The 27,934-nt window shown below is 39.1% G+C and overlaps 1 protein-coding gene across 1 annotated transcript in view; it reads right to left on the reverse strand.

Annotated features, from left to right (window-relative positions):
- Positions 1-1,737: 1,737 nt before the first annotated feature.
- MRAS (muscle RAS oncogene homolog) overlaps positions 1,738-27,934 on the reverse strand; it is a 112,836-nt gene continuing 86,639 nt past the window's right edge. Inside the window, exons 5-7 of the mRNA XM_072613553.1 lie at positions 15,273-15,372; positions 11,263-11,342; positions 1,738-2,394 (exon numbers count right to left, since the gene is read on the reverse strand). Coding sequence (XP_072469654.1) covers positions 2,295-2,394; positions 11,263-11,342; positions 15,273-15,372 — 280 coding nt within the window. The 3' untranslated portion in view covers positions 1,738-2,294. The remainder of the gene's footprint in view (positions 2,395-11,262; positions 11,343-15,272; positions 15,373-27,934) is intronic.

Genomic DNA, 27,934 nt, shown 5'->3' on the forward strand with positions numbered 1-27,934 from the left:
TAAAAGGTCATAATGTTAAAGAAAAATGTAAAACTATTAAGTATAACACTCTGTGATCCTTTTAGGTTTCAGAGATAGGGACCACTAAAACAAAGTTTTACTCACATCTGATTCCTTAGGTGGCAGAATTAAGCCAGGTCCCTAGATGCTGGTGATTGGGTTGAGTTAGTTCATGTGACTAACAAGATGAAAAACAGAATGGAGGTCTCCTAACTTCTAGTCTAGTGTTCCCTCTCCCCAGTTCTTTTCCCCCAAGAATAGCCATGCAGTTGGGACTATCTAGTTCCCATACAACCTGATTTTAAATATTTGGGACAAAAAGCAACTAACTTCATCTTGTGTTGCTCTCTCTGAGGAGAACCTTATCCTTCCAATTCATTCTACCCTTTCTTACTCCATTTGGATTAGACTTTCCTTCTTCTTTCTTTCCCCATATTGGACCAAACCATTACTCAGCCCTTATTAGAAGTGGCTAAGTGGGAACTGGGCATCATTTTGGAGTGCTTTGAATGTACTCCCTCTAGGAATGTGTCAATAATAGCCATGTCACTGGCTTTATGGTCATTTTTGCTTTTACAGTCTAAGAGGTTAATACAGACATCTGCTAAGAAAGTCTAGCTGATGCTAAAATCTGTAAAGAACCAAGCAGGTTTTCCACTTATTTGACTTAGCATACATTGGCCTTAAGGGACTAAATTTGCTGGTCTTTAACAGTGTTATTTTAATTAAGTGTCGCACATCTATTTGTTCTTCCAGAACTCTCTGGATGATGTCCCCATTAGCCAGCCTATACGTAGACATGTATGTACAACAGAGTACAAATCACTAATTGGAGATTCATGTGTCTCTTTTGAAGGGAGATAGATAGGGGACAGCGAATGGACCTGTTATTCCATCGGTATAGGGAAATCCCAGGTAAGGGAATTCTACCGTAGCAGGCTGGCAACTTCTCTGCAATTTAGTGTCTTAGAGAGTTACCTGGCACACTGAAGTAGTGACTTGCCTGGGGTCACATAGCCAGTATGTGACAGAGGCAGGTCTTCCACCCAGGTCATCCTTGATTTCAGGTCAGTTCTCCATTCAGTATGACATGCTGCCTCTCCTTTGAGGAGAAACATTGTAGGATGTTTAAATTGATGCAGTTCCAGTCAGTAACAGACAATGGAAGGAAAGCATGAGGAAACATATGAGATGGGTTTCAGAAGTCCAAGAAATCAAGGGCCACTTTCACATGCCTGGGGAATATCCTGAACCTAGCTATTGCCCTAAAAATAAATTAATACATCTCTTAAAAAGTCAATAATCTTATCTCTGACATTAAGCATTTCCAGGTTTAGTGAAAATGCTGTTTAAATTCGGCATGCACATGCCACCCTCTGCCCTTTTAAAAAAACAACTCTTTTTCTCATCCTCTGTATTCCCAAACAGAGAAAACTCTCCTAAAAGAATCATATTTTCTCCAGTTTATGGATTGTGGAGTTGGCTCCCCTCCAAGGTTTGACACAATGCTTGGAATCCCCAGAAACAGCCAGGTTTCATTTCCAATCTCCAAACCACCATAATTTCATGTTATATTTAGTTTTGGCACTGCTAGGAGAACTCACTTTAAAAAAAATTCCAGACACAGAATTATATAAGTCCGATGAGTGCCAAAGATTTCGCTAGGCAGTGGGCACTGGCTCCCTTAATAAAATAATAATAATTTTTAAGACACCAAAAAAGAAAAAAAATCCAATGTTCAGAATCAATGAGTTATTAGGTCTGGGAGAAAAAAGGAGCCATTTCATAAACTGTTATACTTTATACTTGTGCGTGGATAAACAAGTCCACATCAAAGTGACACAATTTAGTTTTTTTAAAAAAGAAAATACCCACTAACAGAGGGAGGGAGGGAGGGGAAGGGGGCCTCGATTGTATCAACACTTAAAGGGACTTAGATGCTGCTTTTGTTTGCTTGCTATTTGCACTTCTCCTGTGAATGACCTGAAAGCTTGTCACTCTTTTGGCAAAACCAGACCAAATCCTCCTCTTTCCCCACCTATTCCCTCCAGAAGAAACTGGCCACAGTTCAAGTATTCCTCAAAGGGCAGGTTCTCTTCCTCCACCTTCCCTGCCCTCCTTCCTTCCTTCCCAACCCTACCCCACCCCACCCTCCTCTTCTTTTTCCTTTACATGCCAAGATCTCTGGCCAAGATTCACTGTTAGAAGCAGCTGTCAGTGCAGTTAGGCAGTTGAGTGCATCCCCGGGTCTCTCTAATTCACATTCACAGCAGCAAAGAGGCCTTGAGGCCCTGTCACAATATCACACACTGGAGTTTGTGAGCACCTGTGGCCCGGTCCCCACGCCATTTGGTTTTCTTCTTTTTCTTCTGGCTTTTCTCTGGAATCTGTTGCCTATTGAAGTAGAGAAGAAGGAAATGAGTAAGAACTGGCTTTTCTGATTCATAGAGCAGTGAGGTGGTAGGCGCCTGCCCTGGAGTCAGGAAGACTCATCTTCCTGAGTTCAAATCTGGCCTCAGACACTTACTGCGTGACTCTGGGCAAGTCACTTAACCCTGTTGGCCTCAGTTTCCTCTTCTATAAAATGAGCTGGAGAAGGAAATGGCAAACCATTCTAGTATTTTTGCCAAGAAAACCCCAAGTGAGGTCATAAAGAGAACTGAAAAATGACTGAACAACAAGTTTCTGTTAGATAAAAATAGTAGATAGTGAGCTGGCCTGAAAGAAGCCAGGAAGATCTGAGTTCAAGTCTGGCTTCTCATGTATACTGACTAAGTGATCCTGGGCACATCACTTAACCTTGCAGTGCTCTAAGCAACTCTCTAGGACTATAAAGTTGCAGAAAAGATGACAGCTTACTTTGATAGATTTTTTTCTTATCTTATCTTATACAGGGTTTCCTGTATGTCACAGGTCCTATTTCTAACCTTACTGAGTCCACTTTCATTTCCCTACTGCTAATTTCAGAGATACTACTTTAAGACAGAGAGGTTTGATGTTGGAGTTCATTAAGTCTAGAGGAGGTCTAATCTACATAATTGTCCAAGGTAGGCAGAGACTGAAGAGAGAAAAAGTAGAGGACAGGAAACAAATCTAACAGCCTGTCCTATGTTCCTCCATCCAGGAGACATCCTAGTCCAGGGTGTCCCCAAAGTCTTGGTGCAGCTGTAAGGCTTAATATTTAAGCTTAAATGTCTCCAAAGTCTTGATGCAGTTGCTGTTGGGGCTTAAATACTTTAAATACTTCAGCCTTAACAGCTTCCCACTGCACCAAGACTTTGAGGACACCTCGAACATGGATCCTCTAGAAGTTACATTAATTGTACTCTCTTTCTATGAGGCAAAACTATCCTTATGTAATAAGGAAGCTAAAGGAAAAGAGAGGCAGGCAGGCAGATGAAACTTCACAAGTTTTCTTAGTAATTTATTCCAAAGATTTTTCTGGCATGTAATCATTATTTGTTGTCGTGATGCATGTTTGTATGGGTATACAAGTGCCAAGACCTTGGTAATATTTTACTGCTAATACCATCTAAAAAAAGTGCTTTAGGTTTGGCGAAGTGCTTTTTTACTATCTCATTTGATGCTCACAAGGACCCTGAGAGGCATACACTATTGTTTTCCCCATTTTACAGATGAGGAAACTCATCTGTAAAACAGATGAGGTTAACAGAGGTTAAGTGACTTGTCCAGGGTCACATATCTGGTGTCCAAGGCAGGATTCAAATGCAGACTTTCCTAACTTCAAGTCCAGTGCTCTAACCACTAACCCCCCTAGCCACTCTTAGTAGTATTTTAGAACAAAAATTAGTTAAGAGCAGTTAGCATTTAAGTAAAATTAAGAGAAGTGTGTCTGTCTATGGGGAGAGATGACTAAATGTTTGTCAGAAAAGGAGCATGTCCTAATGAAGTTGGTAGATATTTAACTAATACTAGAAATTGGACTTTAAAAAAACCAGCCTGGCAACAAAGAAGGATTTAATTAAAATGGGAAAAAAATATCTCCTATAACAGATCTTTTCACTATTCATTCAAGACAGAGATGTTCCTTGCCATCAGAGGCATAATTTTTACATTAGGACTAGAGAAAATCTTAGCACTGGAAAGGATTTTCAATACTGTCTATTCCAATCCATTTTATGAGAACACAAAAATGTAAGGTGACTTGCTCAAGGCCCTTCCATGGCTAGAGGATTATAGATTTAGAATTGGAAAGGACCTCAGATCTATCTTATTTATTAAAATAAACCTACATCAATCATCAGCATTTCTATTTGTAACCAACAAAGTCCAGCAGAAAGAGATAGAAAGAGAAATTTCTTTTAAAATAACTGGAGACAATATACAATACTTGGGATTATACAACACCTGCCAAGACAAACCCAGGAACTATATGAACACAATTACAAAATACTTTTCACACAAATAAAGTTAGATCCAAATTAGTGGAAAAGTATGAATTGCCTGTAGGCAGGTTGAGCCAATATGACAAAAAATGACAATTCTACCTAAATTAATTTATTTATTCAGTGCCATATCCATAAAACTATTGAAAAAATTATTTTATAGAGCTAGAAAAAATCATAACACAATTAATCTGGAAGAACAAAAGGCAAGGATCAAGGGAAATAATGAGGAAAAAATGTGAAGGAAATTAGCCTGATCATAAGAGATCTCAAACTGTATTATAAAGTAGCAACCATAAAAACTATCCAGTACTGGCTAAGAAATGGAGTGGATTGGTGGGATAGATTAGATATATAAGACCCAGTAGTAAATAACCATAGTAATCTAATGTTTCCAATTCTTTGCCATTACAAAAAAAAAAAAAAAAAGAACTGCTATAAATATTTTTGTACAAATATGTCCTTTTCTCATTAAAAAAAATCTCTTTGGGATATAGCCAAACTTGAGGATAGACCTCAAGTTTGGAGACAAAAATTTGCTACTTGACAAAACTTCTGGGAAAATTGGAAAACAGTATAGCAGAAACTAGGTATAAACCAACATCTTACACTATGTATCAAGATGAAGTCAAAATGGACATATGACTTATACATAAAGGGTAATACCATATGCAAATTAGGAGAGCAAGGAATGGTTTACTTGTCAGATCTATGGAAAGGGGAAGAATTTATGATCAAACAAGAGATAGAGAGCATTACTAGGTGTAAAATGGATAATTTTAATTATATTAAATTAAAAAGGTTTTGCACAAACAAAACCAATGCAACCAAGATTAAAAGGAAAGCAGAAAGCTGGGATACAATTTTTAATAGCAAATGTCTCTGATAAAGATCTAATTTCTCAAATATATGGAGAATGGAGTGAAATCTATAAGAATTCAAGTAAATTGATAAATGATCAGAGCATATAAACAGGCAGTTTTCAGATGAAGAAATCAAAATTATCTATAGTCACATGAAAAATTGCTCTAAATCACTACTGATTAGGGAAATGGATAATAAAACAACTCTAAGGTACCACTTCACACCTAATTGGTTAGTATGCCAGAAAAGGAAAATGATAAATGTTGAAGAGGAAGTGGGGAAATTAGAATGCTAACACCTTGTTTGGTAGAGATGTGAACTGATCCAACCATTCTGGAGAGCAATTTGGAACTATGCCCAAAGGGTAATCAAGCTGTTCATACCCTTTGATCTAGCAATATCCTACTAGATTTGTACCCCAAAGAGGTTTTTAAAATGAGAAAAGCATCCATTTGTACAAAAATATTTATAGTAGTTCTTTTTTGTTGTTGTGGTGGTGGTGGTAATGAATTGGAAATTGAAGGGATGCCCATCAATTGATGAATGGCTGAACAAGTTGTGGTTTATGATTGTAATGGAATACTATTGTGCTATAAGAAATGATGAGTGGGTTGATTTCAGAAAACTTGGAAAGACTTATGTGAACTGATGCAAAGTAAAGTGAGTTGAACCAGAAGAACACTGTACACATTAACAGAAATATTGTACAATGATCAATTGTGAATGACTTAGCTATCCTCAGCAATACAATGATCCAAGACAATGCCATGGGATTCGTGATGATTTGAAAATGTTATCCACCTCCAGTGAAAGAACCTATGGAGTCTGAATACAGATCAAAGCATACTATTTTTCACTTTACGTTTTTAGTGAGTTTGTTTTTTCATTTGACTCTGTGTCTTCTTTTACAACATGACTCATATGGAAATATGTTTTACGTGATTGCAAATGTATAATCTATATCAAATTGCTTACTATCTCAAGAAGGAGGGAGGTGAGGGAGGGAAAAAGAAAATTTGGAGCTCAAAATTTTTAAATAATGTTAAAGATTGTCTTTACCTGCAATTGGGGAAAACATAAAACATCTTTTTTTTAAATTCCACCATTTTGCAGATGAGAAAACAGACACAGTTAGGAAACAGGAAAGTTAAGTCATTTACCCAAGATGACAAAAGGTGGAACAGATGGGATTGGATACCAGGTCCTCTAAGTATAGAAACAATGCTCTTTCCACTGTCCTAAGGGGCCTTAGGACAGCTAGTCATAATCCTTTCACTTTATAGATGAAGAAATTTGAGGCTCAGAGAAGTCCTCAGTTGCCCAGAGTCAGACAGCTATGCAAAGATAATTTTGATACCCCTGCTCAATTTAATTGGCATTTACTTAGTTCACTGTGATCTTATGGGTATCACTGGGTGTTTTAGTGAATTAAGTGGAATAGGATTAAGTTTGAATTAGTTGTTAGTCAATGCTGTTAGGATAAGAGTTATTATAAGTTATAAGATTAATCCACCATGTATTAATGATTATATTAATTGGATCAGATTTATCAGCTAGATTTATACTATATTAAATTAGGTCTGGGATAAGAATGTAATTCCTGCTTCCCCCCACCCCCACCCCAACTCCCAGCACAGTGCTGGAAATAAGATTCATTTGCCTCTGCACCCCTGTAAATCACTGCTGCCCACTCCCTAGTGACTTTTGTTTCAAAACCACAACTTCCTTGAATCCTAAGATACTGTTGGTCGAACACTAGGGTCTCATGATCTGTGGAAGGTCCTGAGATGTTGTTAACAGGGTCTTATGACCTTTGGAAAGCCCCTGCTGAGATGACCTACAGTTGATGACCTATAGCTAATGACCTGTGAAAGGCTGTTCACAAAGTGGTTATGGAAATTTATTTCCCTTAGCCAACCAGAAGAATTCCCCACTTCTGGAACTGACCAATCATGGAACTGTACCACCTCATTCAATGTCTGGTACTCCCTCAATGGCAATAAAAGCAATTTTTCCAGCAGAGGGGACCCTGAATGTTGAAGAAGGTCTTGAACTGAATTGATTAGGGACCACCAGTATCCCTAATAAACTGACTGATCATGCTGAGAGCTCTGTCTTAGTAACTTTTGTAACAGATTGAAACTTTGTGACCCACAGCTGGTTTATTGTTGTTGATTCAACTGAGAGGCCAAGCCAAATTAGTGACCAAAGGGTAAACAAAGGAGAAAGAAACATGATTTAAAAGAATAATTTTAAGAGATTATTATCTCTTAATGTAACATCTCTAGATACATCTATAGGATACAGTTCAAGGTGCAAATTCATAAGTGGAATGTTCTTTTTTGGTCACAACAATTTCTCTTCCCTCCTTATGAGAAAGGTCTCTCAAATATTAAGAGGACTTATAATTTACATAGACTTGCTTTTATTTATAGAACAGCTGTCTCCATTCAGGAATGGAAAAAGAGAAGGCTACATGTACGTTTACTTGGATTTTATGTATGTAAACTCAGATTTTATTGTCGTTTAGTCATTTTTCAGACATGCCTGACTCTTCATGACCGTTTTGGGGTTTTCTTGGCAAAGATACTGGAGTGATTTGCCATTTCCTTCTCATTTTACAGACGCGGAAATTAACGCAAATGGGATCAAGTGATTTGTCCAGGGTCACACATCTAGAAAGTGTGTAAGGTCAAATCTGAACTTAGGTCTTCCTGCCTCCAGGCTGGTGCTCTATCCACTGAACCACCTAGTTGCTTAAACTTAGTTCACACAAATATTTTAGGTTAAAACTGCCACCCCCCCCCCCTTTTTAGTCAACAATATTCCTTTGTGGTAGAAGAGTTCTTAAAATCTATCTACACTAACCCTCCAATATTACGGATGAAGAAATCTGAAATGCTAGCTTATTCCAAAATATAATAGTTCCAGAAACCTTCCTGAAATCTGAATATGTTAGCATAACTGAGGAAGTATGGTCTATTGGGAAAGTACTGGACTGGGAATTAGAAAATATAGACCCTTAGTTCTGATTTTATTTCTTTCTGTGTGACCTTTATCAAGGCATTCTATGTCTGTGTCAACTCTTTTAACCTGCATCATGAGAGCCTTAGAATCATCTAGTTCAAACGCCTCATTTTACAAAAGGAGTAACAGAGGCCAGTAGAGGTTAAGTGACTTGTTCAGGATAAACAAGGTATTCAGAGGTCAAATCCCAGTTCCTCTGATTCTAAAACCAAGGCTTTTTCTAATGAACCATCTGATCAGCACTAGGAGAGGTAGTGTGGATGCACTGCATGAAATCTTGGATCCTTAAATTAAGAATTATATATTAAGACCAGTCAGTCACTTAATAAACTGGATTTAGATGTAAATGGAGCATAGGGATAATCTAATCCAACCTCTTTATTTTATAAACAAGGAAAGGGAGACCCAAAGACATCAGGTGACTTTATCCAGTTACCCAAGCAACAAGTAGCAGAGCTGGGTCTTGAACTGAGGTCCTTTGACTCCAAATCCAGCCCATCCTCTACCAGCCCCACTACCTTTGCAGTTAAAAATGTACCCACTATACATAATCCTTCAAAGCAACAGTAGTTCAGACTATAGAGAAAAGGGCAGAATATATTACCATAATACTGTAGGAAAGATAACTGTAAAAGCTAGCTGGTGGGCTGTCTGAGAGAGGGCATGTGTCAATGTATATCTGTAACAAATTCTGCTTTTTATTTAAGTTTTGTTTGTTTTTCCTCTGAATTTTGTTATGGCTCAACTTTCTAAAATTATAGTTTATAAAGTCAACTAACTGCCTAAATTTCTATGGCTATAAATAGTTATCTTTTAAAAATTATAAATAATACTTACTTTGTATCTAGTTCTAGGCGGTGGATTTTGGTATCTAGTTCTAGGCCTTAAGACTGTTCCCCTACACTGACTTTGATGAGAGCTGGAAGGGGAGGGGGTGAGACCCCCACAAAGACCAGAGTACCAGGGGCAGGTCACCTTGAATGAATTCGTGGACTCAAGCATTGTTGAGGTCAAGGCAAAGATTTATTACGCTTTTCAGTGGGCAAGAGTTCTTAGGGAACCTGAATCCTTAGAGGGGTACAGGTAAAGTTTATATAGGATATTCTATAGGAAACATGTGCCAAATATGCTAACTAGGTGATTCAGGGTGGGATTAGGGAGTGGTTAAGGAGTGGTTAGTTCTTAAAGGAACATACACTTTTAGTATCTACTGCACAGGTATTTTACCCAGAGCCCATCAGGGAAATAGCCAAAGGGGGGCTACAGAGAGGTGTGGTTTTACCTGAAACATCACTAAGTCAACTAGGGGTCAGGATTGACTTAAGAATAACAGGCTGCTTTCATCAATGTCTTGTCAGACAAGATAAATGTAAGGGAGTATATGTATATATAAGTCTAGGATACATGATTGGTCAGTGAATAGTAAATGTTGTTATGACCAGGGCACAGCCAGCTCAGCCAGTACACAGCTGGTTCAGACTAACAAATTCCATAGATACAGCTGGCTACTGTATCAGGAAGGGAGATAACGGTTCCTGCTGGGGCGGGCTATGTTATTGGGCTGGGGAGAAACTACCTGGGATAGTGTTTTGAGGATAGGAGAAATGTGACTTTTAAAGTGAAACGTGATTTTAGAATTGGGGCCCAAGCACCCCATCAGAATCACATATCTAGTCTACTAGTTCCCCATTGTCTAGCATGGTGCTCTATACATAGAAGGCACTTAATAAATGTTTGTTAGATTAAATTGGATTGAAAGGAGAAGGGGAAGAGGTAGGAAATGGTGGTGGTGGGAAGGGAGCAGAAGACTGATGTCAGGAAGTCAAAACTTTATGGTTCCAAATACATTTATTTTATCTTACAATTTCTGTGACCGCTACATATATATTAATCCTGTTAATCCTGTTAGAGTGATCAATTAATCAATTAACAAGCATTTATTGTCTCCTATGTGCCAGGCATTACACTAAACACCGAAGACACAAAGACAAAATTGAAACAGTCCCTGCCCTCATGGAGCTCATGTGCAAATGGAGGAGACGACATGCATATATAAGTATATACAGACCACAGAAAATGAATATAAAGCAGTTTGGGGAAGGAGGGCATTAGCAACATTCCAGACAAAAAGAATAGAATGTGCCAAAGTGAGGAACTGAAAAAGCACAGGGATGTTCTAAGAATGACAAGTAGCCCAGCATGTGGGGATAGAGTGTGTGAAACATGTAGGACGGTTACAGGAGATCAAGTTGGAAAGGGACGTTGTAGCCAAATACGATGGGATTTTTGAGTTCCCTAAAACAAAGGCCTCAAACATACGGCCAGCAACACTCCCAAGTGCTGATCAGAATGAGATTAAAATTCAACTAGGAAATACTGAACAATATAAATAAAAACAGATAGAACATAGATAGTGTTAATATATAGTTTTCTACTTCGACTACATACTCCCTCCCTCTCCAGTCCTGGTATTGAGATGATAGATTGCCTGCTTGTTAACATTTATTGCCCTGTGTTACAACGAAATGTTTAGTGTCTGAATAATACTATGTGTATGATGAATTATTAGAAATGCTCAATATTCTTCATTATAAGTATCCTGAAAGATGGATTCTCTTAGTGTTCAATGCCGCTGAATTCTTTATGGTGATTCTGCAAATGGATGGTAAACTGTTTAGTTATTAATTTACCTTTCATGGTCAATTAAGAGGTGCATCCCTCCATAAACTAATACCATCCAAACATTAAAAATTAATATAACTTGAAAGTAATTCTGTAACCAACCTCATGTGAAACAAAAACCAAGAAGCTGTAGTGAATGAAACCTTCTGGTTCCGCAGGTATCTGAAAGCAAGGCCCTTGTTCATGCCACAGTTATAATAATATATGTATATATGGAGCTTTAAGGTTTTCAAAGAACTTTATGCATATTGCTATTTATCAAGACAAAGGCATTGCAACTTACCTAATTACTCTAACAAGGTCATGAAAGGCTTTGTCAACATTTAGTGGTGGATCCTTAGCACTGGTCTCTATATATGGAATCTGCAAGAGAAAAATTCTGCTTTATAAAAATGAAAAATACAAACAGATTCATCAAGTATCTTTCTAATTTAGAGATTCTTAGCATTTTAGTAAGCAATAGCTAATTAGAAATTCACGTGGGTAATGTACTGTCTGAGGAAATCATTTAACCTCACCATGTCTAGTCAATTCTCTAATACTATAAGCTGATCTGTTTTGGGTAGGGATCATTTCTCTATTCAGAGTTCCCTATATCAATTAAATCACAGTTCTGATCCCACCCGCCACACCTCCCTCTGCCTCCAACAAACATGTGTGTAATTTGTACAATTGCTAGAAAGCCACCTCTGGGTGACACAGTTGGTGGTGCAGTCAGGAAGTCTGGAGTTCAAATCCAGCTGCAGATACTTACTAGCTATGTGACCCTAGGCAAGTCTCTTAAGCTCTCTTTGCCTCAGTTTCCTCAACTGTAAAATGGGAATAATAATAAGACTTTGCAGGGTCATTGTGAGGATCAAATGGTATAATATTTTTTAAAAGTGCTTTGTATAGTACCTGGTACATAGTAGGTACTTCATAAATTTTTATTCCCTTCTTACTCTTCCTTTCCTCACATGTATATTTTGGAGTATCACTATGAGATCAATAGTTATGTAAACCCATTCCTTTACTAGGTAGGATGGCAACAGAAGTGATATTTTTGTAAGTTCACTGTGGACTGTTGGGATAGATTAAGTAAAACTAGCAGATGATAGAGAGAAAGCAAAATTACTTGGCTCCAATTTTGCCTATGTCTCCTCTTTCAAAGAGAATGATCTCTAAGACAGAAAGGGTTAAAAAAACCCTACCCCATATAGAAAAGGAGACAGAGAACATTTAGTTTCTTGAGGTTAATTCAGACTGCCTAGTCCAAATGAATTACATATCAGGTCAATGCCACCATTTGCAAAGAGGCCCATTGAACTTTTGTCCATTAGTAATAAATGGTAGAGGCCTATAGGAGACAAAATGTAGCCTGATTTTCAAAAAGATGAAAAAGTAAGGGTCTGCTACAAAGTGACTACTCTGATGTTTTCTGTACAAAATTATGTAAGTAGATGATTTGTGAGCCTTTAGGGAATCAGTAAGAGCCAACCTATACATTAAGGACAAGTTATGGATCCCTGGGCTTTTAACTAAAAGGGACTTGATAGATTATCTGTCAAATCCTTTCATTTTCATACCAAATTAATTTCCTTTCCTTTTTTGGACAGAACTCATGAGTCTGATGGATCTGTAGACATTGTGAATTGGGATTTCTTCCCATCCACACTTAATAGTATTTTATTTTTCCAATTACATGCAAAGATAGCTTTCAACATTTGCTTTTACGAGATTTTGAGTTCCAAATTTTTTTCTCCCTACTCTCTCTTCTCCCCAACACAGCATGCAATCAGATATAGCTATAAAATAATATTAAACATGTGAATTGTGATTTCAGCAAGGTTTTTGATGATGTTTCTCATGGAAAAGATGGAGAAATATGTGTGATTGTGCAGTTACTAAATTCAAAGGTGGCTGAGTTTTGACTGAGGACAACTTGTATGAATGAATGAATGAATGAAAAAGCATTTATCAAGAGCTTTTACTATGTTAAACGTACAGTCCTAAGCACCAGGGCTATAAATCAAAAAATAAGACAGTCTCTGCTCTCAAAGAACTTACAGTCCAATGGGGAAGACCATATACCCCGGAGATGTCAAATGCAAGACAAATGGAAAGACCTCCTAGTCTTTAGGTACAGCAACAAGGTATATGGGAAAATATCTTCTTTGGTGTCATTTCCTTGAATAAAACCATATTTTTTCTCATATTTAAAGATGTGACAGTGCTAAAGATTTGGGTGATGAGAATTTTTTTTCTGGATCTTTAGTAGTTATGGCTCCCAGGGAAGTAGGAGCTGAAAGGAGGCCAGGTCATATCTTCCCAAGACTTGTTTCCTCCAATGATGTCTACGGAGACTAGGCCAAAGTAGGACCAGTGACCTGAGACTGGTGCTACTATTCTGGGGACTCTTGGACTTGTGTCCCTGATGTGACAGCTGATTGACATTTGGTATTGGAGGTGGCATGAATGATCTTAGAGATATACCACAAGGTAGTATGTGTGTATGAAGGTGTGTTGTGTCTGGCTAAGGAACAGAGAACAGAGAAAAATACCATGCCCTCTAACCAACTGAACTAATCACTCTCAGTCAGCTCAACTCAGTGACAGCAGCTTCTATTTCCATAGTGCTTTGTGGTTTATCAAATATTTTCCTTACAATGGCCTTGTGAGGTAAGTAGTACAAGTATTATTTTCCCCATTTTACAGATAAAGAAGCTAATGTATTAGAGGTCAAGTGATTTCCCTAGGATCACAGTCTAATGAATCCAAGTCTTCCAATCGGCAAGTGGGTTTTCTTTCTTCTCCCCTCCCTGGACTTCCCTCCACCCAACGTACCATGCACTATTTCATGCCCCCTCTCAAACAGAGGGTTGTATAGAATTCTATACCAAGTCTTTTGTTAGTAGGATAGTCAATCTTTATAAATCAAACAAAAGTAAATTCTGGAGAAGGAGCTGTGTGATTCTACAAAGCAAAGTGACAATAAAGCTACTAAAAAGATCTCCAAGATGGAGGCTGCCCATCATATATTAGCATGAACAATGATCAATAATTCCCTCTCTCACTCTCCTTAACTATATTGTTTTAAATGAAAATAGAAATGACAGCAAGGTTCAAATACTTCACTTCCTGGTTCTGTTACAAGAGGGCTCTAACCTTTCAGCAAGAAGCACTTTTTTAAAAGAGTGTGATCATGTCAGATCAGAAAGACTTGAGCTTAAATCCTGTCTCCAACTAAGCGTGTGACTCTGGAAAGCCTCTTAACCTCTGTTTGCTTTAGTTTTCTCTTCTATAAAATGGAGATAGTAATAGCAGCTGCTCACTAGGGTTGTTGTGAGGATCAAGTGAGATATTTGTAAAGCATTTTGATAACCTTAAATCACCCAGAAATGCTAATCCTCCTTCTCCTCTCCTCCTTTTCAGAAGAAAATTCCATCATTCTCCTTCCTAACTTTTCTTTAGTTGGATGAACTGGTGTCTGGAGCTTCATTTCTATTCTTCACAAACTGAATTCTCCATATCTCCGGGTTGTTGTGTTCACTCCTCGCTTTCAAATAAGACCATGCCATCAGAGAAATGATGACAAGACTTGCACTTGACTTTGTTTTGAGTGAGGGAGGGCTGTGCAGGTCACCAGCCTCACTTCTCCTCCTGAGCCATTTGAATCCGGTGACCAGATAGTCATCAGGATCTTATTCAGGGACTCACTTAGAGTGGGGTAACAGGACCCTCCTGGCTTAAGAGTGATTATCAGTAGTAACTGTTGCTCTTTCCCTCCCACTTGATTTAATTATGTTTTTTTCCTTTTCTCATTAAAGGGGCCATTTCCTGACTACTTCTTAAAGAGGCCTATTCACTGAATGCGCATTACCTCACTCTAAGTGAGTCCCTGAGTAGGACTTAGCCAAAAAAGGCCAAGGTCTCCCATTGCATCTTGGGTCATCTCCAGTCATCCTAATGAATATCTGGTCACTGGATCCAGATGGCTCAGGAGGTTGGTGACCTTGCACAGCCCTCCCTCCCTCAAAATAAAGTCAAGTGCAGTCATGTCATCATTTCTCTGATGTCATGGTCTTCAAAAACGAAGGATGAACACAACCTGTGAGTAGACTGAGCTGCCTGAATGGGGACCCAGCTAGCTGGGGAACTCAGCTCATCCTCTCCCTCCTGTCTCTTCCTCTGCTTCCTTCTCCTCTCCACATGTCCAATACCACTGAGGAAGGATGAGGATTTATTTCAACCTTGATTCCTTCCTTGAGACATTGCTTCTCTTCCCCCCAAACTATACACACCCATGCAACCTACGTTGTGTTTTGTTGCCATTTCTTTTCCTTGTTCCCGGGTGATTTTCCTCAAGTGCATCAGATCAACTTTGTTGGCCACCAAGATCATCGGAAAGGACTCCCTGAAAAATAAGGGGACAAGAAAAACATATCACCACAATTAAATACAGATGTATGAAATGCCATCTCTTACTGGCCTCAGAAAGACAAGGAACAACAAACACATCTAGTGGTTAGTTTATTGTTCAACTGTTTCAGTAGAGTCCAATTCTGACTCCATTTGGGGTTTTCCATTTGGAAATGGTTTGCCATTTCCTTCTGTAGCTCATTTTATAGATGAGGAAACTGAGGCAAACAGGGTAAAGGGACTTGCCCAAGACCACACAGCTGGTAAGCGTCTGAGGCTGAATTTGAACTTACAGATAAAAATAGATATTAATAGATAATAGAACTCATAGAAGATAAATGTCTGAGTGGTTAGTTAGCCTGCCATAATACTAACAATAGTAAAGTCATACACAAAGAAATCACATTAGGACACAAGAGAGAGATGCTGGTCTCCATATTCCCCAAGACCTATTTTCAGGGGCCAAATTGCCAGACACCTAGGGTATTGGGAGCCAGGGACGATATGGGAAACTGAAATCCAAAATTAATCTAGAAAGTCCAATCTATTTAGGACTGTAGTTTTATCTCATTACCCTACCACATCTTCTTTCCTCTTTGATCCCTCCAAAAGAACCAGAGAAGCTCAACTAATTTTGTTTAAGCTTTTTAAAAAAAATCAATTAACTAATTTTTAATTTACAACATTCAGTTCCAAAAGCTTTTGAGTTTTAAAATTTCTCCCCCTACCTCCCCACTCCTCTCCCTAAGATGGTGTGCAATCTGATATAGACACTACAATATTCATATTAAGCATATTTTCATTTTTTTATGACTCATGTCCATCCTACAGTGGGACTATTCACGGGCATGGAAAGAGCTTAAATCTAGGTAGGTACAGAAAGAGAATCAAAGGGCTGGATGATTACCAACAAGCAGTCAGGGGATGATGAGAGATAGCCCTGGCAAAATTATAAAGTAGAAGAAATGTATAGGCTCAATATGAGTCAGTCAGTGGAATGACATGGGAGCCTACATCAAGAGAGGCATGATGTCTAGGATTGTGAAGGCTGAGTGATGCAATGGATTTGGAATCAGAGGTCTTGACTTCCAATATCAGCTCTGCCATTTACTGCTGTGTGCACTTGGGCAAGCTACTTGACTTGTCTCAGTTTATTCACTTGTTACATGAAGGACTAGATGACCTCAAAGTTCCCTTCTATTTTGAAATTACGATGCTATGACCAGGTAGGTGTTGTTCCATGGTACTCTTTCCTGGTCAGACCAAATCTGTCCTTAATTTTGAGTACCAAACTTTAGGAAAGAAACTAAGATATTGGAAAGTGTCTAGAGGCCAGTGATATGAAGTTGTAGAACTTGAGATCATCCCATGTGAAGAACGATTGAAGGAAGTGAAAATGTTTTACCTTAAGAAAAGGAAATGGGACAAGGGAACATGATAGCAGTCTAGTTATTTGAAGGGCTTTCATGTAAAGGAAAATAGACTAGAGTTGTTCTTTTTTAGCCCCAGAAGGAAGTACTAGAAGCAGTGAGTTGAATTTGCCCAGAGACAGGTTTTTGGCTTCATGTAAGGATAAATTTCCTAACAATTAGATGCAAATATGTACAAGTTACATATATGCTGTGTATGTGTGCACAAACACACACACATACATGTGTGCATATGTCACATACACCTTGGGAGACTGATGGCAACTCAGTGGTGAATCTGAGATCATGGGTCTGGCTGTTACCTAAATCATCCCTGGCAGCTGAGAGCCAAAAATTGAATAGGTTACCTCAGAAGGCAGATCTCATGCTAGATCTTCAAGCAGAGGCAATAAGACTTGTCAGATATATTATGGAGGTCATTCTTAGGAACATTAGGACCAGACGGCATTCAAGATCCTGTCCCATTCTGAGATTCTGTGATTCACCTCTTAGTATAAATGGAAGCAAGAAAGTATTTTCATCTTAAAGCTTATCTCTTAAAACAATGAAGTTTTTGAAAGTAACCAGCAGATTTTATAGGAACAGCTATAGCACAGTGGCACGGTGGATGGCACTGCACTTGAAATTAGGAAGATGTATCTTCATGAGTTCAAATCCAGCCTCAGACGCTTACTGGCTGGCAAATTATTTAACCCTGTTTGCTGCAGTTTCCTCATCTGTAAAATGAACTGGAGAAGGAAACAGCAAACCATTCCAGTATCTTTTCCAAGAAAACCTGGAATGGGGTCACAAAATATTGGACATGACTAAATAGCAAGTTTTAGAGATTTTTGTATAAGCTTGGTCCTTATAACCTGATTCTAGAAAAAATGACCAATACTAAAATCATAGAACTAGAAAGGAGCTAAGAGAACTTCTAGACCAAAGTCTTCATTTTACAGAAATGAAATCTTGAGTCTGGAAGGAGAAAATAACCATTTTAATTCTCTGTTGATCTTGGTGACAAATCCAAAGTGAAGCCAGATACTAGCTGCAACCCTGGCCAAAACCACTTTATAACCTGAGCCAAATGAAGAGGGAGTTATCATGAGAGAAACGACTGTGGGGGGTTGATTCCCATGTGTTCCTTTCATCCGTACTCCATGCTTTGGATGATCAGTGAACACAGCCCTTGACGTGGAGCCTGATGTGTTTTTGAGACTCACTAAGCCCGGTTCTGTTGGAATATATATGATTTTCCTTTGATGTGCCCAGAGGAGTAAAAACTGCTGTGACTAGTTCCTTTTCTTGTTTCCTCCCTCCTCAGTTCTCATTGTTAAAGTGCTATTGTCCATGGAGTAGAAAGGAATGCTCCCATGGAAACACCCTATTTTTACTGCCATTAAAGAAATATTATGTCAAAACAAGTGTCTGGGATGAGAATGTTTTCAGCTCCACCTTCTTGTGAGAGCTGGAGAACAATTCTGTGATTTTGCCCTAAGGGGTAGGAATGGTGTCTCTATAATGTACAATGGGAGAGTTCCAATGGGCCTGCCAGAACCAGAAGACTAACACTCACTCATCTGCTGGGGATGGTTTAGGTTAACATCTAGATCCATAATCTCAGACCACCGAATTGCCATCAGTCTCCCAAGGTGTATGTGGTATTTGTACACATGTATGCATAAGTATATATTTGTATGCACACAGTGTATATATAACACAGTGTATATATAAGCAGTGTATATAGACACACATTTGAATATAATATGTACATGTCTATATGGTTATGATAGGTACATATGTATATGTCTTTATGTAACAGGGATATGAACTGAAACGGATACAGAAAACTCAGAGATGAGGAAACACCCTCTACCAATGTAGGCTGGAACCTTCTCTATAACTTATAGTCTTAGAGAGTGGCCTAGAGCATTGAGAGGTGAAGAGACTTGCTTAAAATCACATAATCAGTATGTATTAGAGGTAGGACTTGAACTCAGGTCCTCTTGTCTCTGAGGTCAACTCTTTCTCCACTACTTTACACTGCCTCTCACAGATATACTTATGTATGTATTCATAGATATATTAATGTATTATATATATGCTTGCACATCCACAGACATACATGCACATATATGCATATACATGTAATATGGATACATGTAAATGGACATTTATACTAATGAATACAGACATATTATACATGCATATATTAAACTTGGTTTGGAGCAGCCTAGGTGCAGTGGATAAGAGTGCCGGGCCTGGAGTCAGGAAGACCTGAGTTCAAATCTAGCCTTAGACTCTTAGTAGCTGTGTGAGCCCAGGCAAGTCACTTAACCCCGTTTGCCTCATTTTCCTCATCTATAAAATGAGCTGGAGAAGGAAACAGCAAACCACTCCAGTGTGTTTGCTAAGAAAACCCCAAATGGGATCACAAAGAGTTGGACATGACTAAAATGACTAACCAGCAATAACAACTTGGTTCGGCAGAATGTGTCAATGGGCATGTCTTTGAGAGGAGATATTTTGATAGAAGTAGTACCAACAGGTGAGTGCTACAAACTTAAACATACAATAAGACCCCTGATCCAGGTAACTTGGTCAAAGTTCATTCCAGGCTAAGTTCATTAGCAAGATACCTAAATGAGCAGTAAGTTAGTGACACATACTTCTTGGTTTTAAAGGGATATTTAGTAGGTTAGAAAATTTAATTCTTTACTTCTGGGATGAAATGAATGAAGCAGTGTTTTGTAGCTAGAGAGTGCAGTGGATTTAAATGCAGGGCCTGGAATCAGGAAGATTCATCTTCCTCAGTTCAAATTCAGCCTCAGAAACTTCTAGTTGTATGACCTTGGGTAAGTCACTTAACTGCTGGTTGTCACCGAAGAAGGAAATGGTGAACCACTCTAGTTTCTTTGCCAAGAAAACCCCATTGACAGAGGTCCACAGGTCTATGAAGAATCAAACATGACTGAACATGTGCAGTGGGGTAAGCTCTAGATGGACTCAGAGGACCTGGGTTCTGATCTAGTTAATATTATTTACTAAGTGGGAGATCTTGGCCAAGTTCTCTTTTCTCCCTTTACTTCAGTCTCCTCAACTGTAAAATAAGGTAACTAGACTAGATCATCTCTAAGGTCCCTTACAATTCTAAACCTATGATTCCAGGAGTCTAATAATGTGAATTCATGAAACTCAAAGACCTTGGAATTTTGTGAATGCATTATTATTTTTCATCAGTATCCCTACAGTAGAAATAGGAATTTAACTTTAAACTCCCAAGCAAACTTCATCAGCCGCACTACCCCCTTCCCCCAGCTCCCAGCTCCAGAAACATGCCTGCCTTCTGTCCTCCCAAAGGGCTTTCTTCTGTGTTGTAGTAAAAAGCTAGGCATCCCCCCTAGAAGTGGTGGGAGAGAATTTAAGGCATAGAACATTACCATGAGTAGGCCTTGGAGGATGGGAAGTCAGGCAAAACAACTATTTTGGAAAGGCTTTCATTTCAACCCACTTTTTCCTACCAAGTGAAAATGGCTCATACTGCTCCTTCTTAGTCTCCTTCTCCCTCCCTTGCCACCCACCAGCCTCTTGCTCTTTTCTTTATCCCCCTCTCTGCCTTAAGCTTTTCAACTTTCTTTAGTGGTCTCCCCAACCCTTCCTCTCCTCTCCCCTCCCCTCCCCTCTTCTCTCCTCCTCTCCTTTCCTTTCTCCTCTCCTCTCCCCTCCCTTCCCCTCTTCTCCTCTCCTCCTCTCCTTTCCTTTCTCCTCTCCTCTCCTTTCCTCCCTTCCCCTCCCCTCCCTTCCCCTCCCCTCTTCTCCTCTCCTCCTCTCCTTTCCTTTCTCCTCTCCTCTCTCCTCTCCTCTCGTCTCATTTTCTCTCCTTTCCTTCCTCTCCTCTTTTCTCCTCTCCTCCCCTCCCCTCCCCTCTTCTCCTCTTCTTTCCTCTCCTCTCCTCTCCTCTCCTCCCCTCCCCTTCCCTCTTCTCCTCTCCTCTGCTTTCTCCTCTCCTCTCCTCTCATCTCGTTTTCTCTCCTTTCCTTCCTCTCCTCTCCTCTCCTCTCTTCCCCTGCCCTCCCCTCCTCTGTCCTCCCCCTTACTCTTCCTCCCCATCAATGTCCCCCCCCCTCCCCATCAATGTCCCCCCCCCTCCCCATCAATGTCCCCCCCCTCCCCACACTGCCCATCTTTCCTTTATGACTGCTGTCTCTCTTTCCCTATATGCCCTCTTGTAGAAAAGAATAAGGGATTAGAATTATCAAATTGCATTCAAAGATAAAGGGAGGAAGGAAAAACAAGGAGGGCAATATGATGTTTTCAGAACAAGAAACACATAGATTCAATCCCAGAATTACAGAAATTCAGAGCTGGAAGGGACTGAAACAGCCATCCAGTCCAACCTACACCTGAAAAATAATCCCCTCTACAATATTTCCTCTGGTGGCTTCTCGTGTCCAAAAATAATCACTATTGATCACATGAAAAAGTAAAATAAGCTTAAATAATGTATTAAAAAACTTTGAAGGTCTTGATCTGACTGGAGATATCTCAGGCTTGAGGAGCAAGTTCCATATTAAGGTGTAAGAGGTGGTAAAAATATAAATGCAGGCAATAAGCAAATCTCATTTGTGAATTTCTTGAGATTTTTTGTTGTTGTTCTGAACTGTGACACCAATTCAAGTACTCACAGCCTGAAGTAAGGCCCTTTACCTCTCTGGGACTCAGTTTGTTCATCTCTGAAAATAAAAAGAGTTGGACCAAATGATCTTCCAGCTTTCACACTGTTCTGTAAGTATTTTCAGGAAGTTCTTGGCTCAAAAAGAGTCAGTCTTGCAGCCTTGAAGTACTCACTATTACCTACTATTAAAAAAAAAGCCACCAAAGCACTTTGATTTCAGATCCCCAGCTCCCCTACTTCTAATTTGTCTACATGAGCCCTCCTTTGGCCTGGAGCAGGACATGGAGGCACCCAGGAGACTCTCCATTTCTTCCCAAGTCATTTCCAAAGTATTATTTAAAGGTATTAGAAGCCTTCCTAAACAGTAGAGCAAAACGGTGAAATTCTTTTAGAGAAACTCATAACTCTCTTATGGAGTCTAATGACTCCCATTATAAATGTACAGGTATGTTCTCAAGAAAAAATGTTGGCCTCAGTTTTCTTTTTTGTGATTCTCTCAGTGATTCCATTGCACATATTCACTGTAAAGTATAAAGGAGTGATTTCTATTTTCAAAAGTAAAAGTCAAACCAACATTTATTTATTTGAAGGCTAAGTATATACCCAGATACTAATCTCATTAACATTTAAAGACACTTCTCAAATTCAGACTAGTGACTTGCCCAAGGTCACATAGCCAGCTTATGCCAGAGACAGAATTTGGAGTAGGGTCCTTCTAACCCTACATCCAGCTCTCTAATTACCATCCTTTGTTGTCTTTTAACTGCATACTAATATTAGACTAAGATTTATATGCCAGAACTTTATAGTTTGTTGTTGTTCAGCCGGTTTTTTTAGTTGTATCTGACTCTTTGTGACTCCATTTGGGGTTTTCTTGGCAAAGATACTGGAGTGGTTTGTTATTTCCTTCTCCAGGTCACTTAACCAATGAGGAAACTTAGGCAAACAAGGTTAAGTGACTTGCCCAAGATCACACAGCCAGAATCAGAGGCTGGATTTGAACTCAGGTCTTCCTGACTCTAGCCATTGCACTACTTAGCTGCTGCTCATACGTTTATCCCTATTAAATTTCATCTTCCTCAACATAGCCATCATTGTAACCTGTTAAATTCTTTTTAGAACCTGAGTCTATCATCCCATATGTTAGCTACGTCACTCTTCCTTCTGTCATCTGCAAATTAAAGGGCTAACTTTGACTCATCCAGAAGTGCCATTGAGAGATAGACAGGATCTTACACTCTCAAGAGTGTAAGTTCCAGAGCTGGAAGAGGCATCTAGTTTAGACCAAGTCACTCATTTTACAATTGAGGAAACTGAGGCCAGGGAAGTTAAGTGACTTTTCCAAGGTCAAACAGGTAGTAAGTTGCCAAAGCTGATATTTGACCCCAGGTCCAATGACTCTGGGACTGATACTCTCTCCATTGTACAAAGAGATCTCCTTTACCTTCATTACTGTAACTTACTAGCAACATTGCAAGAAACTACATACAATGCACGTTTGCTCTGTACCTGCTAATCATTAACTCAGTCTTTGAGGAGATTTGGGGTTTCCTATTTTGCCCAGGTCTACACACTCAGACCATATTGTCTCATTTTCCATTTATCATGGGATCTTTAATATAGAGTTGATTCTATCTCAAGTATAGTGCTCTTTTCACTATGCAGTGTTCCTTCCTTGGTGGGCAGGTGGAGAAGGGGAATGAAAATTGGGATTTGATTAGTTAGGATTCCAATAGGTTTTTTAAATTTTTTGACTAGTCAGCCAGCTAGAATTCTGAATGAATGCCTCATCAACTGGAAATTCAAATTAAAGGTAAGAACAGAAAGGCATTCATTAACTCATCACCTGTTAATCAGGGGGCAGCTAGGTGGTGAAGTGGATAGAGCACCAGTGAAGGAGTCAGAAGGACCTGAGTTCAAATCTCACCTCAGACACGTGACACTTACTAGCTGTGTGACCTTGGGCAAGTCACTTAACCCCAACTGCCTCATCCTGGGTCATCTCCAGTCATCTTGATGAATATCTGGTCACTGGATTCAGATGGCTCTGGAGGAGAAGTGAGGCTGGTGACCTGCACAGCCCTCTCTCACTCAAAACAAAGTCAAGTGCAAGTCATGTCATCATTTCTCTGATGGCGTGGTCTTCTTCGGCAACACACACCTGTTAATCAATAGTTTCAATCAAATGTGAAAAGCAAAGGTGTGGATGAATGAGGTGTAGGTAAAGAATACTGGCCTGGGAAGAATCGTGAGGCATGCATCTTACCCTAGTCTTGACACTAGTCTCATCACTGTGGGCAATTTACTCCCTTCTATTCCCCAGATTTCTGCACATGTAAATGAGCTAGATCACAGGATCTTGAAAGTTCTCTTACTAGGGCCTGTGTAGGTTAGGCTGTAGGGCCTGTCTTGGTGTCAAAGTCAGATCCTGAAAGTAATCAAAAGTAACTAGAGTAAAAATGAACCTGCTCCCCTCTTTACTCATTACAACTTTGAAGGAAGAACATTTTAGGATCATAGAATCATAGATTTAGAATGGGAAGGTACCTCAGAGACCATCTAGTATAGAGGTATCAAACCAATTGTAGCCCAAACCAGAGTCAGTTGCTTTTCAGTCATTTGGGACTCTTTGTGACCCCATTTGGGGTTTTCTTGGCAAAGATTCTGGAGTGACTTGCTTTTTCCTTCTCCACATCATTTACAGATGAGAAAACGGAGGTAAACAAGGTTAAGTGACTTGACCAGCATCATAACTCGAGAGACAGGATTTGAACCCAGGTTCTCCTACCTATAGGCTCTGTGCTTTATCCACTGTGCCACCTAGCTGCCTCTAAAATGTAATTAGGAAATGTTTAACAGAATAGATAAATATACAACACTATATGAATAATGTTAATAGATGGGTCTCAATGAATATGGTGCCTCAAATGGTCTTTTTCTATTGGAGTTGGACACCAGTGGTTTAATCCAACCACACTAATTTTCCAGAAGATGGTACTGATGCCCTGCAGAATAAAATAACTTGCCCAGAGTTGGGATTTGAAGCTGAGGTCCCCTGACTGAAAAAACAGGAATCCTGACAGCCCCCATTACTACTCTAGAACATGGACCCCCAGAGAGGCAGTTATCTAGCTGTGGGTTGTCCCTAGAAAAAGACAACCACAGCTTGAAAAATGATGCTAAGGGAAAGGTAAGGCAACTGAAGACCTTTGGTTGTATACTTTAAAAAAAATGTGTTCCTCTTCTTTTCTTTTTAAGGTTCCCTCTCTTGGATGTCTTTTCTTGTTCTTGGCATTTTTTTGGTCTACTTTGCTTAGTTCTAAGAGGAAACAACAGTTGTGTGTTGGCGAAGACTATGTCTTGTTAAGGAGATAGTTCTACCACATTATAGCAATATGTGTGATTCCCACTGAGAGAGTAATGGATCAGAGACCCCAAAATGAGGACTCAAAATGCTTAGCTAAAGAATGGGGTCATACTACTTGGCACACAGCCTCCAAATATTCACCATTGCCTTAATTCAGGAAAGGTAGGTATATGTGAATGTGTATACATATATGTATGTGTTACTGTGTCATGTTTATGTGAGTGTGAGAGTGTATGAGTGTTTAGTGTGTTAATATATATAAGTATGTTAGTGTGTGTGTGAGAATATATGTTAGTGTGTATGTGTATATGAGAGGGAGGGAGGGAGGGGGAGAGAGAGAGAGAGAGAGACAGAGAGAGACAGAGAGAGAGAGAGAGAGAGAGAGAGAGAGAGAGAATTTGTTTTGGAAGAGAGGAGGTGGGGAACATCAGTGAGAAAGTAGGAATATGTTAAAATTAGTTCTTTCTAACTCCATTAGTATTGGACATGATTTGTTGCTTTCCCTTACGTTCGTCTTTGTGTGTTTTCCAATTGTGTGTTACCAATTTCATGGAAATATTTTTACATTTTATAGGTTTTATTTTCTCTGAAAAGGTACTGTTTAAATCCTGAAATTCAAAGAGGCCTCCAGATTATTTTCATTATATCAGAACTTTGTTGTATCAAATATTGCTCAAAGCAAATGGATCATTGATTGGGGCTTGGAAATGTTTTCATTGGAATGAGAATTCAACATTTTTAAGAGTACACCTTGAACTGGTTCATGACCTATTATCTGAATATAATCTAATAGCTTAGAACTTATTCACATCTAAAGAGTTTTTCCTTCTGATATTTTCAAGTTTAAAGGGATCATTTATAGGAAAATCAGCAGAGGAAAGCTATCTCTTAAGGACCTTGGTCCTTTTCCTATCTTGGGTTCCTAAGAGTTTTTACATAAAGACAGCTAGATAAAAAGCTTTCTTTTTATGCTAAAAGGGAACTCTGGGGAACTCTCTTTTACAGTAAGAGTCCAATCTATAGCTCCTTGTAGCCATTAATCTTCTCTGGGGATGAAGTTAGCATAAGTTAAATAATAGCCTCCATAACATAGGATGGGTAAACACTGTGCTTGGAGAGTGCCTGAAAACTTCCTTAGTCTCCTCACTGTTCTTTCAGCAGAGATCTCTTCTTTCAATGAGGTGATATTTTATGGCAAGTGACTTCTTTGACTCTCAAAACAATGTATGTTTTATTCATTTCCAGCTGTCTACCGTTCAGCACATTAAGCAGCTCTATGGGCCACTTAGAATTTGGCCTCCCTCTCTGGGTATGTGGATAAATGGGGATATTAAATTCGTATTCTTGAACTGATGCAGACAAATATATTTTAGTTGTGACAGGTGAGTGAGAAGCAAAGCACGTGGGAAACAGGTGAAGGAATGGGGAACATGGGAGTAATAAATCTGGATTTAAAAGAGTAGTATGAGTCTACAGAGTTCAGGAAGGTCAAGCTCTGAATGAGGGTGAGAACCAGACAAGTTTCACCCACTTCACAATTTTGCCCAGGGCAGGCCTTGTCCTGTATTAAAAGGGAACCCTATGACATGAAGATCAGATAAGGAAATATGCTTTCATCTTTTTGGCAGAAATAATGGGGACAGAATGCTGCATTCACTATTACTTTGTCAATGGTTCAATCTTAACTGATATGGCAAAGAAGACAAATACAGTGACAGAATCTCAGTGTTTTCTTTGTTAGGAGGAAGAATTTAACTTTTTTTTTTTTTTGAGGGGAAGGGTATACATAGAAATTATTGTGAAATGAGGACAAAAGTGATCAATAAACCTTTTTTTAAGAAGAAAAAAATACCATAACAGAAAATAATTTCATCTCATTTCTACTGTTTTTTTTTTAAAAAAGCATTTTATATGATGCAACTGAATACTGTGCAATTATGATGATGGGCTGAGTCCCAGAGCAGAATTGAGAAAATCGATCTTCCTTCCCTCAATGCAGAGATGAGAATGGGGAATATTGCATATACTCTCAGATAGAGCTGATGTATTGATTAGGTTTGCTGAATTGCGTTTTTCTTTTTAGTGTCTTTTTAATGGCTTTATTGGGTAGAAGAAGGCAAGAATATATTAAAAAATGAATTAGATCTACCCCACTCCCACCTCAATAAGCATACCCTTTCTTGAAACAGAGAAGTATAGATGGGAGAACAAATCAACATGTTGGCCATATTTGATAATGTGTGGCTCCTTTCATACCTAAAAGTCTACCAGGTTTCCTCTCCAATGCTTTGAAAGCCACTTTCATTGCCTTACTTTTTCAACCTAGAGCAAAATACACTTAGAAAATAGTTGCTTCCCTCAGTAATAAATGCTTTCAGTTTCAGTGTGATACTGGCTAAACGGAGCTCTGGCAGAAGAAAGTCCAAGTCTCTTCACCCCAGAGAATCCATTTTAGACCCTAGGAGAATGTATACTTGTCTCCCAATGCTAAAGGACTGGAGTCCTTAAAGCTATATCTACTTTGGAGGCCACTAGGTGGTGGACAGCAGCTATAATACTGAGTTTGAAGTCATGAAGACCAGAGTTCAAGTCCAACCTTAGATATTTACTTAGATATGTGACCTTAGGCAAGTGTGCCTCAGTTTTCTCAACTGTAAAATGTGGATAATAATGGCACCTACCTCCCAGGGTTGTTATGACGGTCAAATGAGATAACAATTGTAAAGTGCTTAGCAGAGACTGGCATATAGTAAATGCTTAACAAATGCATGTTTCCTTCCTTTGTTCTTCTGAAATAGTCAGATGGATCTGTTATTTGGATATTCCATGCAATCAATCCACCACTGTCCATACTATCCAAATCATGCCCATGCATTCCTCTAAGTTGGCCACATTGTCTCTACCCAAAGAGCTAGGGGCATTCTTTTTTGTTGTTGTTCAGTTGTGAAACTCTTCATGACCCCATTTGGGGTTTTCTTGGCAGATATTGGAGTGGTTTTGACATTTCCTTCTCCAGCTCATTTGACAGATGAGGAAACTGAGGCAAATAGGATGAAATGACTTGCCCAGGGTCACATAGCTAGCAAGTATCTGAGGCCAGATT

Source organism: Notamacropus eugenii, chromosome 5, assembly GCF_028372415.1.
Source record: "Notamacropus eugenii isolate mMacEug1 chromosome 5, mMacEug1.pri_v2, whole genome shotgun sequence".
In the NCBI taxonomy this organism is placed as follows: Eukaryota; Metazoa; Chordata; class Mammalia; order Diprotodontia; family Macropodidae; genus Notamacropus; species Notamacropus eugenii.